Source organism: Lolium perenne, chromosome 4 (genome assembly GCF_019359855.2).
Source record: "Lolium perenne isolate Kyuss_39 chromosome 4, Kyuss_2.0, whole genome shotgun sequence".
In the NCBI taxonomy this organism is placed as follows: Eukaryota; Viridiplantae; Streptophyta; class Magnoliopsida; order Poales; family Poaceae; genus Lolium; species Lolium perenne.
Window position 1 is genome coordinate 192,162,594 of NC_067247.2, and position 12,784 is coordinate 192,175,377.

General features: G+C 42.7%; 1 protein-coding gene across 1 annotated transcript; it reads right to left on the reverse strand.

Annotated features, from left to right (window-relative positions):
* Positions 1-5,019: 5,019 nt before the first annotated feature.
* LOC127347595 (BTB/POZ and MATH domain-containing protein 2-like) lies at positions 5,020-6,310 on the reverse strand. The gene is made up of 2 exons (XM_051373762.1): positions 5,195-6,310; positions 5,020-5,091 (listed from the first exon to the last, which is right to left on the reverse strand). The coding sequence occupies exons 1-2, from the start codon at positions 6,308-6,310 to the stop codon at positions 5,020-5,022; spliced, it is 1,188 nt and encodes a 395-aa protein (XP_051229722.1).
* Between the last annotated feature and the right edge of the window lie 6,474 nt (positions 6,311-12,784).

Consider the following 12,784-nt stretch of genomic DNA (forward strand, 5'->3'; position numbering starts at 1 on the left):
TCAAGGTGGTGCGCCACCATGTCGTCCATGCTTGAGGAGCCATTGTCGATGTAGAGCTCCTCGATGTCGGTGATGTCGGTGATGCTCGCGGAGCCATAGTCGGTGTCGAGCTCCACATGTTCCTCCACATCCGCGGTGCTTGAAGAGGTATCCTCCTCGAAGTGCTCCGTGTACTCCTCCGTATCCTCATCTTCGCTATCCATGTTAGCACGACAATATCTATATGGTGTATGTTAGTGGAGGGACACTACCCCGCAACCTTACCGTGGTATGACAAGATTGGGGTGATCCAACAAAACCGAGAGTTAGAACAATTGTATCGGGTACTCACACAAAAGCACACGCAAAAGCTAGCAAATATGGTGTTAGGTGAGTATTGTGGAAAGCCAAATGACAAAATCCAAGATCAAGTGTATTGTCAAGAGTGGGTGAAGTCCAAAAATTCAAATATCAAAGCGATGATCACTATAAACACGGAAAAGATGTGGAACGCACACACGAGATGAACGGGGTTAGTGCGACCAAGGAATGAGCGGAAAAGTGTATGAATAAGTGCTCGGTGTCACACTAACACAAAGAGAGCCAAAGCTTCGGTTGCAAAGGAAGAGACAACAAGATTCACACGCGGCCTCTCTTCTCCTATCTCTCTTTGCTTAAAAGCTTTTTCTCTTTTGTATATGGTGGCACTTGCACTCGTTTGTATCTTTGGTGGCACTTTGTACACTTTTGTATGTATGATGGCACTTGCACTCTTTTTGTGCTTTTCTTTCTTTTTCACGCTCTATGTTAGCGTTAGCTCGCTCTTGCTATCTTGCCACACGAGTTTTGCTTAGAAGCTTGACTCCACACTACACACACACCTCACAATGAGGGGCCACGTGCAATGTCTCGCAACACTAGACAAGCAATGCTCGATGGGATAGATCGCAAAAGGAAGAGGGGTTACAAGGTGAAAGCTGCAAGTTATACCTGCGATGATGGTGGTGGTGGTGGTGGAGATCGCCGGAGGACGAGGTCGAAGGAGGGCGCGAGGAGGCGCCCGGTCTGGAGCCCGGTCGAACCGGATCCTGGACCGGCTTGCCCGGTTTGCCGCCCGGTCGACCGGGTTCTGGGCTGGCTCGGCCGGTCGTGGGCCCGGTTGACCGGCTGCTCAACCGGATTTCGCGGGATGAAGCTTTCTCTCTCCTGTTCTTCACGAAAACCAAGCCAAATCGACCAAATCGAAGGGAAACGATGGAAATGGAGGCTAAAAGTTAGGGAAATAGTAGATCAAGCACAACAACACCAGATCCACGGACCAAACCCACTCAAAACGCAACCAAATCACAGATCGGTCAAGAGGCACTTTGGGGCTATTTTTGGGGATTTTTTGGAAAATTTTCTAGGGACGAAATCAAGTGGGTGGAAGGTCAAATCCGCGGTAACCAAGAGCTGCTGATACCATATGATGAGGTCTGAGACCCCGTGTGTGGCCCGATCTTGCGGTTGACCCGAAATCCAAAGGAGGGAGAGAGGGAGAACGCGAAGAACACGATGAACACGAAGAACACGATGAACTCACGCACGCACACCAACCCGATACAATCGATACTTACCCCGTGTCTCGATGGACCACGCCAATAGAATCAACCCGGAAGAGACACGCGGTAGAATTCCGAGCGGAGAGATTGGTGAGGGAGATGAATCTAGGAGTGGGAGAGAGAGTGGGTAACACTAGAATCTCACACACCAAATCCAATCATCCAACATAGGTAGCCTTGATACAAAGGGGATGAAACCCTAGGGAGACAAAGCTCATCTTCATGTCTAAGCTATCATCTTGTCTAAAGAGGTAAGGGGGCGACCGGGGTGCTTATATAGGCATACAAGGCAGCTCGGGTCGAACGGGTACAAGTTGGTGGGTCAAACCCGTGAAATCCGGTCCAGGGGCCGGTCCGACCGGGCCTGGGACCGGGCCATCCGGTTCAAACCGGATTCTGGGCCGGCCGCTGACCGGGCGAGGCTCCCGAAGCCCCGGGAATGCGTCCGGATGGCACAAGCGTCGATCCCGGTCGAAACCGGCCAGGCCGGTCAGGGGCCCGGTCAGACCGGCCCTGGGGCCGGGTGGGCCGGCCTGTGGCCCGGTTGACCGGCCCTGGGACCGGCCGGCCTTCCTCCTCTCGCCTCTTCTTCCTATTCCTTCCTTCTTCCTTCCTTCTTCTTCTTCTTCTTCCTTCTTCCTTGCACCATGATGAATGGCTCCTCTTCCCTTCCCTTGCTTCCTTGCACCATGGGTGGTCCTCCTCTCCGGTCCTCGATGACTCTTGTACCTAATGACATATAACATGCCGACATGAGGTAGCATTCCATCCAAGGTATCTACGAGGTCGAGTATCGAGAGGAAGGAGTTCACCTTGTCGCGTGTAGCGTGGGTTAGGGTTGAAGGTCCACTTGGGGGACTCTTTGGCCATGGTGTAGCGTCGACGATAGGCGGGGCTGCACTTGATGGTCTTGGTGTAGCGACGTCGGTGACCGGGGCTACATCAACGTGGATACATAATTAGGAGAAAATATCCATTTACAAAATTAATTTGCAGGTACAGGTAAACCCCCTGTGATTTACTCTTAAAGTTCAGAGCCATTATCATGTAATACAAATAGCATCCCCTTTTTTCCATACCTTCTTGCATAGCAATAGCAAATGATGCATTTGCACCTAGGTAATAACTTAATTTTAATGTGCATGGTGAGTTGTGTCCTTCTTTAGTACAATTTGTGTTCATCGGGACAATGAATACTGATGAACTGAAACAGTGACCAGTTCAGCACAGGTTTCTCACACATTATAGATGTCTGGTAGGCAGAGATCCCTGCATAATATTTTCCATAACATAATAAAAATGTGGATGCCATACTATGAGATTTTTTGTCTGTGGTAAGGAACATAACATTCTGTCATAGTCATTACTTGCTGGCATAATCGAGTACTGGAATGTTAAAACTCGAACTGGAAGCCCCGGAAACAACTCCCATATTCATCAGTCAACTACAACGCAGCTAACTCTCATCAGTAAACGTACAACGCAGCCAACCTTCTAGATTTAAAACACAACGAGACTGCACCAAAGTACCATCATCAGCTTCAAAAATCATTAGAGAAACACCATCTGTTAGTTCTAGGAAACCTGAAAAATTAGGAAAAGTTAGTGAAAAATAAGAAATTCTATCAATATTTCAACAAACAAATGCAGAGAAGAGATGTAATTCGAAAGAATATAAGTGGTAAGAAAATAAAACATGATTAAATAATAATAATATTCTTTGGCATATGGGAAACATATTCGTTTTCTGTGAATGTCCTGATTGAAGCAGAAAATTACAGTTACCACTTGAGTAATAGTAAGCTTTAAGGCTTGACAGGTGACAATTTTTTAGAAAAAATGGCAACGCACTAGACATAATGGTGACAACACTAATCATAGTATCAGTCTTTTATAAACTACATGATGTATTTACTATTTTATAGTTTTGCTTTTAATCATACCTGCAAGTTAAGAATAATAACGCCTGGACGAAAATTACATGCTAGAACGAACACCAACCAATGATATTCAGCAACACCATGAATTCAAGTTGTGGCTATAAGACAGTATTCTGAAAATGATATTTTGTCTAGCATATGACATCGCATTGGCATTTCAGTAACTGTTTACGTCCCAAAAACATCACTAGCTCCACTAGAACTCAAGCTAGTAGGATGACTATATATTAAGCAGTATGAATTAGTCATATGGAATATGGGCACACCAAATTTTTGTCCAAGTCATAAAATCCATGGGCGGAGTAAAAGATGTATTCATATATATGTAAGAAGATTACAGCATCCAAAACATGTGAATTATGGCATTAATAAAGAAGCATTTGCCAAGAGATGCATAGGCTGGTAACTTAGTACCTTCATTTCTCCTGGTGTCTGTCTGAACTAACTAGAACATCTGCCAAAATATGCCTTTTTGTGACTTCCTTCTTGCCTAAATATAAGTTCATTTGATCAAGGTACAAGAATTGTACCAACAGCCACCATAATAGTGTAACAATTTGAAAGTATGCATGATTACAGGTACAGGTGCTCTACGTATAAAATATGTAGCGATGTACTTCCTCCGTCCTAGTTTTTAAGGCATATTCCCAAAAACTATTTGTCCCATAATCCCCACCTCCTAAGCCTAATTTTATTTAATGTGGGAGAGAAAGAGATTGCATGCACCAATGGGGGAGGGAAATAGAATACATGCACCAATGAGGGAGAGAAAGGGACTGCATGCACCAATGAGAGAGAGAAAATGAGACCCAATCGGCTAGTACCTTGTAGCAAGATATTCAAAAATTGTGACTTACAAACTAGGACGGAGGGAGTACTGGTCTATTTGGTAATGTCAAAATAACAATGTGTTTGACAAGCGTAAGATTTGAGGGGCAGTTACGTCTTTGGATGTCATTGCTCAGGAGTTATTTACTAGACATGGGCCGCATCATCATCTTTGAATTAGGGCTGCTTGAGAGCATCGGATTAATGTAGATTTTCTTCTGTTATTGTCAACATTAGCCAAAACAATATACTCAGTGATGCAGAGGGCAGGTTATCACGAATTAGGCACATGATTCAGCAAATACAGATTCTAACTAAAACATCACTTTTGCCGTAGATATTATGTGCTGCTCTGATCACCTAGAATCAGGCATCCTTTGATCATGGTACAATAACTTGAAAAGCGACACATAAAACCAGTTATCATGAATTCAGCACAGCATGCTCATAACTTGAACTCAATCAGACAACCATAGTAATAAATTCATTTTTAGGACAGTATCTACTTGAGTACTCCGTCAAATACAGAAGTGCTTAGGAGTGATGATTCAGTGAATACAACAGCCGTGAGGTAGCTTTGAAAACCAAATTATAAATGGATGGAAATAAAAGGAAAAACATGCATTCCAATTCTGAACTCAGCCAGAAGATAACTACAATAAGAATCTAGATCAGAGAATGCTCTCACTGTCCACGTCTGCGTAGACACGGTGGAATACAATAATAAGCCTAAGCAAGTTGAACTGAAATACATAAGTGGCTGACAGTGCGACACATATTTCAGTAGTTTGCTACTAGAAATTACAGGATAATGTAGAAAAGCTTGTGATTTTACCACGATCGCACCAAAGAGGGAAGTATCTCAATCAAAGCAAGTCTGGCCTCAAGCTCCTTGAGGACAGAAGGGCAGCTGCTCCTGACATGCTCGAAGCCATCGTTCGCCACAACTGCCTTCAGGATGTTGCCGGGAGACGCAAGGAACTTTAAGCATATGGCCTTGAGCCCGTGACAGGAATGCTGCTCAGCCAGTGCCAGCGAAGTCGCAGCCGTGCTAGCGTCCATGTGATCGCAGAGCTTCTCCACGCAGAGCAACTTGAGCCTCTCCATGTTATACCTGTCAGCCGCAACAAGCAAATGCTGAGCCATCAAGACCACGCTGTCATCGTCCATGGGCGGCAGAGAGTCAGTGTAGATGAAGTGGAGCATTGCCATGAACACCTCAGCCTCCATATCAGTGATGGGCACACAAGCATCGCTCTTCTCCTTCATTGGTCCAAATAGCTCCGCCATGAACACCGACGACCGAGCCGCGAGCACGCACCTGTGCGCCACAATAGTCTCCTCGCCGACCTGGAACGTGACATCTGCTCCCTCGCCGCTGGAGAGGAGCTGACCAAAATGACGGTGCATGTCGGACGGCGGCGCTGCAACCAGAAGCGAGATGGGCATGGGATCCGTGAAGATCTCCCTGGGCACGGTGATTTCGCACTTAACACTGAAGACGTCATCCTTGAGGTAAAGTGATTCCTCCAGGTCCTTCCTGGTGATGAGCTGAGGACAGCCCAAGGGCGCTGACTGCGTGTTGCTGGAGAAGGTGCAGCAAGTCTGGCTGTCCGTGCCACGCGACGGCACCGGCTCTCCGTCCTGGTCCAGCAAGCTGATCTTGTATCGTGCATTGACTTCGCCGACGCTAGTAGTTTCAGCGAGATAGAGATAGATGGATATCCAACCAGCTGACGAGAGGCCGTCGGGGAAGTACCTGATGTACCAGCGATGGCGTCCGACGACGAAGGTCTCGGACCTAATACTCTTGCCGGTGACGAGGCTCTTGGTACGGGAGTAGCCGTCGATCTTGAGAATGTGCGAGCCGGACACAGGCAGTGGCCGGGCCACGATGGCCGATGCGGTCTGCCATGGCGAGCCGCCGGCGCCGCCCACGGACGACAGGGAAGAGCTAGACATGGCGAAGTCTGGAGAGGGAGTTATTTCGACGCTGGGAAGAATGGCAGATGGGTATGGGGGTGTGAAGTTCTTAACTTCTTATAGACGGCGATGATAGCGAGGTTAATGCACGGCCCGCATTAATCACGCGCATCACACGAACAGTCGGCCAGCGCAGTACTGTGGCATGCATGTTCGTGCGCGGTGCGCACACCGATCGAAGAGGCGCCGCATGACCGTTTTTACGCTTTGACGCTTGCGATTCTAATCACTGGCGTGTGCCTTTTCCCGAGGAGACGCATGGTGTTCCTGTTTTTCCGAAAATTCAAAAAAGGTACAGTACCTCAAAGGTTTAAAATTTCTGAAAACAAAATTACATATCCACATTCTGAAATAGATTATACTCTTGGATATTAAAAAAAAAAGGCAAATTCTGATAATTGTCGGTCTGAACTTTGTATACTTTTCACCCTTTGAAGAACGACAATTTTTTAAGGCTAGAGGATAAAGTATTTCAGAATACTACGTAGAATTTTACATCCTTGTAGAGTATATCCAGATGTACATGCCAATTGATTTTTGTACTTTTCTAGAACTTTTAAATACTATTTTGAACATTTCAAAATATCGTACACCATGGAGCCCATGCTTCGGAATGCCTCCAAAAAAAGTTTCCATGGGATCAATAAACTTCAGAGTTTCGATAAACCAAGAAAAGTCAAGCCAACCTTTTGGTTATAGACTTAGACTGCTCATAGTGGGGGTAACATAGGTGATAAAATCACACATCCCAAAGTATTTTGGTGACATGGCATGATAATAAATAAACAAAGAGAGTGAGATGGTAAGGTTGGTCATAGTGGTAAGTACCATGTAGTAGTATCATGCATATGATACTAATACATGATACTAGTACTATTTCTGTAGTGGGTAGTATCATGGAGTAGTATCATAGTCATGCTATATTTATTATTTTTTAGAATCTCAATGCAAATTTGTGTACAAGATTTGTTTAGCATTAATTTTTCTCGTTGTTTGCGCTATGATACAGTATCTACCTATGTTACTCTAATCTCCTCTCTCCTACTTAATTAGCTGCCACATCAGCATTTTTGTGGGACCACTGTGCATGATACTAGCTATGATACTAGCCTAAGTAGCTATGTTACCAAAGCAATATGAGTCTACAACATAATTAATAACACATTGTATAAAACCACATCTAAGTTACTACCCACTATATAGGTAGTAACTTAGACTAGTAACATGTGTATATTACTAGTGTAAGTTACTCTCCACTAGGACCAGCCTTAGCTTAGCTTTGTACTTCTTAATAGTACCATCAAATCGAAACTTGTTCTTAAATACTCATTTACATCCTATAGGCTGCACTCATAAGGACGTTATGTTAAGTCACACGTTCCATTAGCCAAGATGTGATCCATCTCGCTTAGAAAAGTATTCTCCATCACAATCATATCGAATCTTTTTTTAATCTTTCTCTCAAGTTGATTTTCAACTTCGGCATTATGTATTTAAAAAATAGAGAGCCTCATCTTTAGGTTATAGGAGATACACATAACAATACCTAGTGGAATCATCAATCAAAGTCATAAAATATTTTTTCTACCTCTTATCAATTCACCATTCATCTCACATAGATTATAATTATAATGTACCAGCTCAAGTGGTGCCAAGTTTCTTTCTTGCGTGCCTTGTGAGGCTGCTTTGCTTCCACACAATACATGACACTTTGAGCCTTTGACTAAAGTAAACTTCGTGATTAAACTCATAACAGCATGCCGTGACATACAACCGGAATTAATATGATAAAGTCGTAAATGCCAAACATTAGTCTCATTAACACTAGTGTTTACATGGTTCACATTATTATAACACAAGTCTTCCAGAGAGAAGGGAAACATGACTTAGCATTCATAGCCATTTCCAACAAAAGTTTCATATTTAGATAGTACAACTTTATTGGACTCAAACACCAAATTAAAACCATATTTCACAAGACGGGAGCCACTAACGAGATTCTTCTTCATAGAAGGGGCATGCAAGACATTCTTCAACTGCACGATCTTACCCAAATTAAACTTCAGATCTACCATTCCAACACCAAGAACAACAACATATTACCTATTCTCCATCATGACGGAGGAACCTCGGGCCTGATAAGAGATAAAACCGGTTTCAATGACTACAGAATCATTGATAACCAATCTTAGCGTCCACTGCATCCCACAGTTTCTTCCCATCTCGGATGTGCAGACAAGTATGAACAGACTTATCTCCAAGCACACTTAGGACGGCACCAACAAAGGGTATGGTGACCTCCCTGAATGCTTTATACTGAGTAAGCGGACCTCCAGGAGTACCATATGCTACTCGGTGCATGCCCATAGAAGTGAGCCACAAATAGGTCTTAGTTTTCCAACTGTTGAAATGAGAACTCGTAAACATGCTTGATTTGAGCACAACAACAAAACCAGACCATGAAAATTCCCCAAGCATATAAAGTTTTTGAATTGTTAGATTATTAGACAATTTCCAAGTAAGTTTAATTACGATAGAAACATTACAGATGCACTAACATAATTAATCATGCACATTAGACTAAGCACATCTAGAATGTCTGAATATGGAACATGTACTAGCAAGGTACGGGATGTGATACGTCCAATTTGCATCACTATTTTAAATCATAATTTGCTGTTATTCATTGATATATTTCATATTTGGAGATGATACTTATGTTATTTCATCTATTTTGCATGTTTCATGATAATTGGAGGATCGCGCACCGGAGTCAGGATTCTGCTGGAAAAAGCACCGTCAGAATGCAATATTTTGGAAGATCAACAATTGACGGAAATTATATGAAAATTCCTATTTTTCCAGAAGACGAAGGGAGCCTGAAGGGGGAGCCGAGGAGGGCCGCCATGGTCCCACCCCATAGGCCGGCGCGGGCCAAGGCCTGGCCGCGCCGCCCTATGAGGAGGGGGCCCACAGCCCCCTCTGGCCTCCTCTCCTTCGCGTATTTCTTCGTCCCGAAAACCTAAGCTCCGGGGGGACAGTCGCGAAGAGTGACAGCCGCCTCTGCGGGGCGGAGAACACCAGAGAGAAAAGAGCTCTCCGGCAGGCTGAGATCCGCCGGGGAAATTCCCTCCCGGAGGGGGAAATCGACGCCATCGTCACCGTCATCAAGCTGGACATCATCTCCATCACCATCGTCATCATCTACATCATCATCACCGCCGTCTCCACCGTTGCACATCGTCACCGCCGTAACGATTTGGGTTGGATCTTGGTTGTTTAATAGGGGAAACTCTCCCGGTATTGATTTCTACTTGTTATTGATGCTATTGAGTGAAACCATTGAACCAAGGTTTATGTTCAGATTGTTATTCATCATCATATCACCTCTGATCATGTTCCATATGATGTCTCGTGAGTAGTTCGTTTAGTTCTTGAGGACATGGGTGAAGTCTAAATGTTAGTAGTGAAATATGGTTGAGTAATATTCAATGTTATGATATTTAAGTTGTGGTGTTATTCTTCTAGTGGTGTCATGTGAACGTCAACTACATGACACTTCACCTTTATGGGCCTAGGGGAGTGCATCTTGTATTCGTTTGCCAACTGCGGGGTTGCCGGAGTGACAGAAACCTGAACCCCCGTTGGTATATCGGTGCAGGAGGGATAACAGGATCTCAGAGTTTAAGGCTGTGGTTAGATTTATCTTAATTACTTTCTTGTAGTTGCGGATGCTTGCAAGGGGTATAATCACAAGTATGTATTAGTCCTAGGAAGGGCGGTGCATTAGCATAGGTTCACCCACACAACACTTATCAAAACAATGAAGATTAATTAGCCGTATGTAGCGAAAGCACTAGACTAAAATCCCGTGTGTCCTCAAGAACGTTTGGTCATTATAAGTAAACAAACCGGCTTGTCCTTTGTGCTAAAAAGGATTGGGCCACTCACTTCAATTGTTACTCTCGCATTTTACTTACTCGTACTTTATTCACCTGCTACATCAAAACCCCCTGAATACTTGTCTGTGAGCATTTACAGTGAATCCTTCATCGAAACTGCTTGTCAACACCTTATGCTCCTCGTTGGGATCGACATTCTTACTTATCGAAAATACTACGATACACCCCCTATACTTGTGGGTCATCAAGACTATTTTCTGGCGCCGTTGCCGGGGAGTGAAGCGCTATTGGTAAGTGGAATTGGTAAGGGAAACTTTCTTGTTTGTGCTGATTTTATTTACTTTCTTGCCATAATTCATTATGGAGAGATCTTCTCTTGAATTTTTATTTGGAAAATCTACTACTACTGCAAAGGTAGTGGATGAGGCGCCAGGTGAGGAAGAAATACCATACAAAATACCTATGAAAATTATTGAACGTGTAGTGGATAACCGTTATACAGGGGATGGAACTGTCCACCCTGGAGATCATTTACTGTTCTTACATGAATTATGCGGTTTATTCAAGTGTGCAGGTATTGCTATGGATGAAGTGAGGAAGAAACTATTCTCTATATCATTTGTCACGGTAAAGCGGCGCATTGGTATAAATTACTGGATAATGGGGATTCTCTTGAATGGAATGATATTGTGCCCTGGTTTTATTCTAAGTTCTATCCTCCAAGTGAAATTCACAAGGATCGAAACCGCATATATAATTTTTGGCCTCATGATGGAGAGATTATTGCCCAAGCGTGGGGGAGATTGAAGTCCTTAATGCTCAAATGCCCCATTCATGAGCTTCCTGGTAATGTTATTATTGATAATTTCTATGCAAGACTTTCTTTTCAAGACAAGACCTTGCTGGATACTTCTTGTTCTGGATCATTTACACGCAACAAAGAAGAGTTTAAAAGGGACCTTCTTAATCGGATCCAGGAGAATACTGAAGGATGGGAGAACGACAAAGGTAGAGAATCAGGTATAAATTATGATTATAAATGCATTGAAGCTTTTATGGATACTGATAAATTTCGTAATATGAGTGCTACTTATGGTCTTGATTCTCAAGTTGCTGCAAATATTTATAAAGCTTTTGCCTCCCATTATGAATTGCCTAAGAAGAATTTTGATAAGTATCATGAACCATATAAAGATAAAATTGATTCATCTATAAATAAATGTGTTGTAGTTGAAACTGTTGATCATGTTATTCCTGAAGCTTATATTGAAAAAACTCCTTTCCCTGCTAAAATGAAGGAGTACTCTATTATAAATAGTGCGGTTAATAAAAGTGAAAAGAAACCTATAGAACCTGAAGAACAAATAAAAGTTGAACCTGCTATTGCAATTGTTAAAGATCTTGTGACTGAAAATGTGGAGGATGGTCATATTATTTTCTGTGAAGATGTTTCTAATATTGTTTCACATCCTAATAAGTCTAGGAAAGCAAGTGTTCCTATGCTATCTGTTAGAATTGGTGATCATTGTTATTATGGTTTATGTGATATTGGTGCAAGTATTAGTGCTATTCCTTATGAGCTTTACACGGAGATTATGCACGAAATTGGTTCTTGTGAACTTGAAGATATTGATGTGGTTATTCGGCTGGCTAATAGAGAAACTATTTCTCCAATTGGTATTGTTCGAGATGTGGAAGTTCTATGTGGTAAGATTAAATATCCTGCTGACTTTTTGGTACTTGGTTCTGCTGCTAGTAAATATTGTCCTATCATTTTTGGTAGACCTTTTCTAAATACTTGTGGAGCTGTTATAGATTGCAAGAAAGAGAAAATTTTGACTAAATTTGCTGGTGAATCTTATGAGTTTAACTTCTCTAAATTTGCCAAAACTCCTTATAAAGCTGATTGGCCTAATAATGATTTTAGAATTGAACAGTGTGCATCTATTGCTCTTGCTCCTAATAATCCTTTGCAGCAACATTTGGAGAATAGTGAGAGTGAAGTTTTTAGGGAAGAAAGAAATGAGCTTGATGAAATTTTCCTTCGTCAACCTATTCTTAAGCATGATTTACCGGTAGAAGATCTGGGTACAACACCACCACCAAAGGAAGATCCTGTCTTTGATTTAAAACCATTGCCTGATAATCTTAAATATGCTCATATTGATGATAAGAAAATATATCATGTTATTATTAGTTCTAAGCTTTCAGAGTTTGAAGAAGAAATGTTATTGGAGATACTGAAGAAACAACGAGGAGCTATTGGCTACACTCTTGATGACTTGAAGGGGATTTCTCCCTCTATTTGCCAACACGCCATTAATATGGAAGATGATGCAAAGCCTGTTGTTGAACATCAACGTCGTCTAATTCCTAAGATGAAGGATGTGGTAAGAAATGAGGTATTAAGACTTCTTGAAGCTGGTATTATATATCCTATTGCTGATAGTAGATGGGTTAGTCATGTGCATTGTGTCCCTAAGAAAGGAGGAATGACTGTTGTGCCTAATGATAATGATGAGCTCATACCTCAAAGAGTAGTTGTAGGGTA

Excerpts from the sequence above, each read along its gene's own strand:
- LOC127347595 (XM_051373762.1), bottom strand. The coding sequence starts at position 6,310 with ATGTCTAGCTCTTCCCTGTCGTCCGTGGGCGGCGCCGGCGGCTCGCCA. Across the intron at positions 5,092-5,194 it reads TTGAGATACTTCCCTCTTTG|TTCAACTTGCTTAGGCTTAT; the intron begins GTGCGATCGTGG and ends TATGTATTTCAG.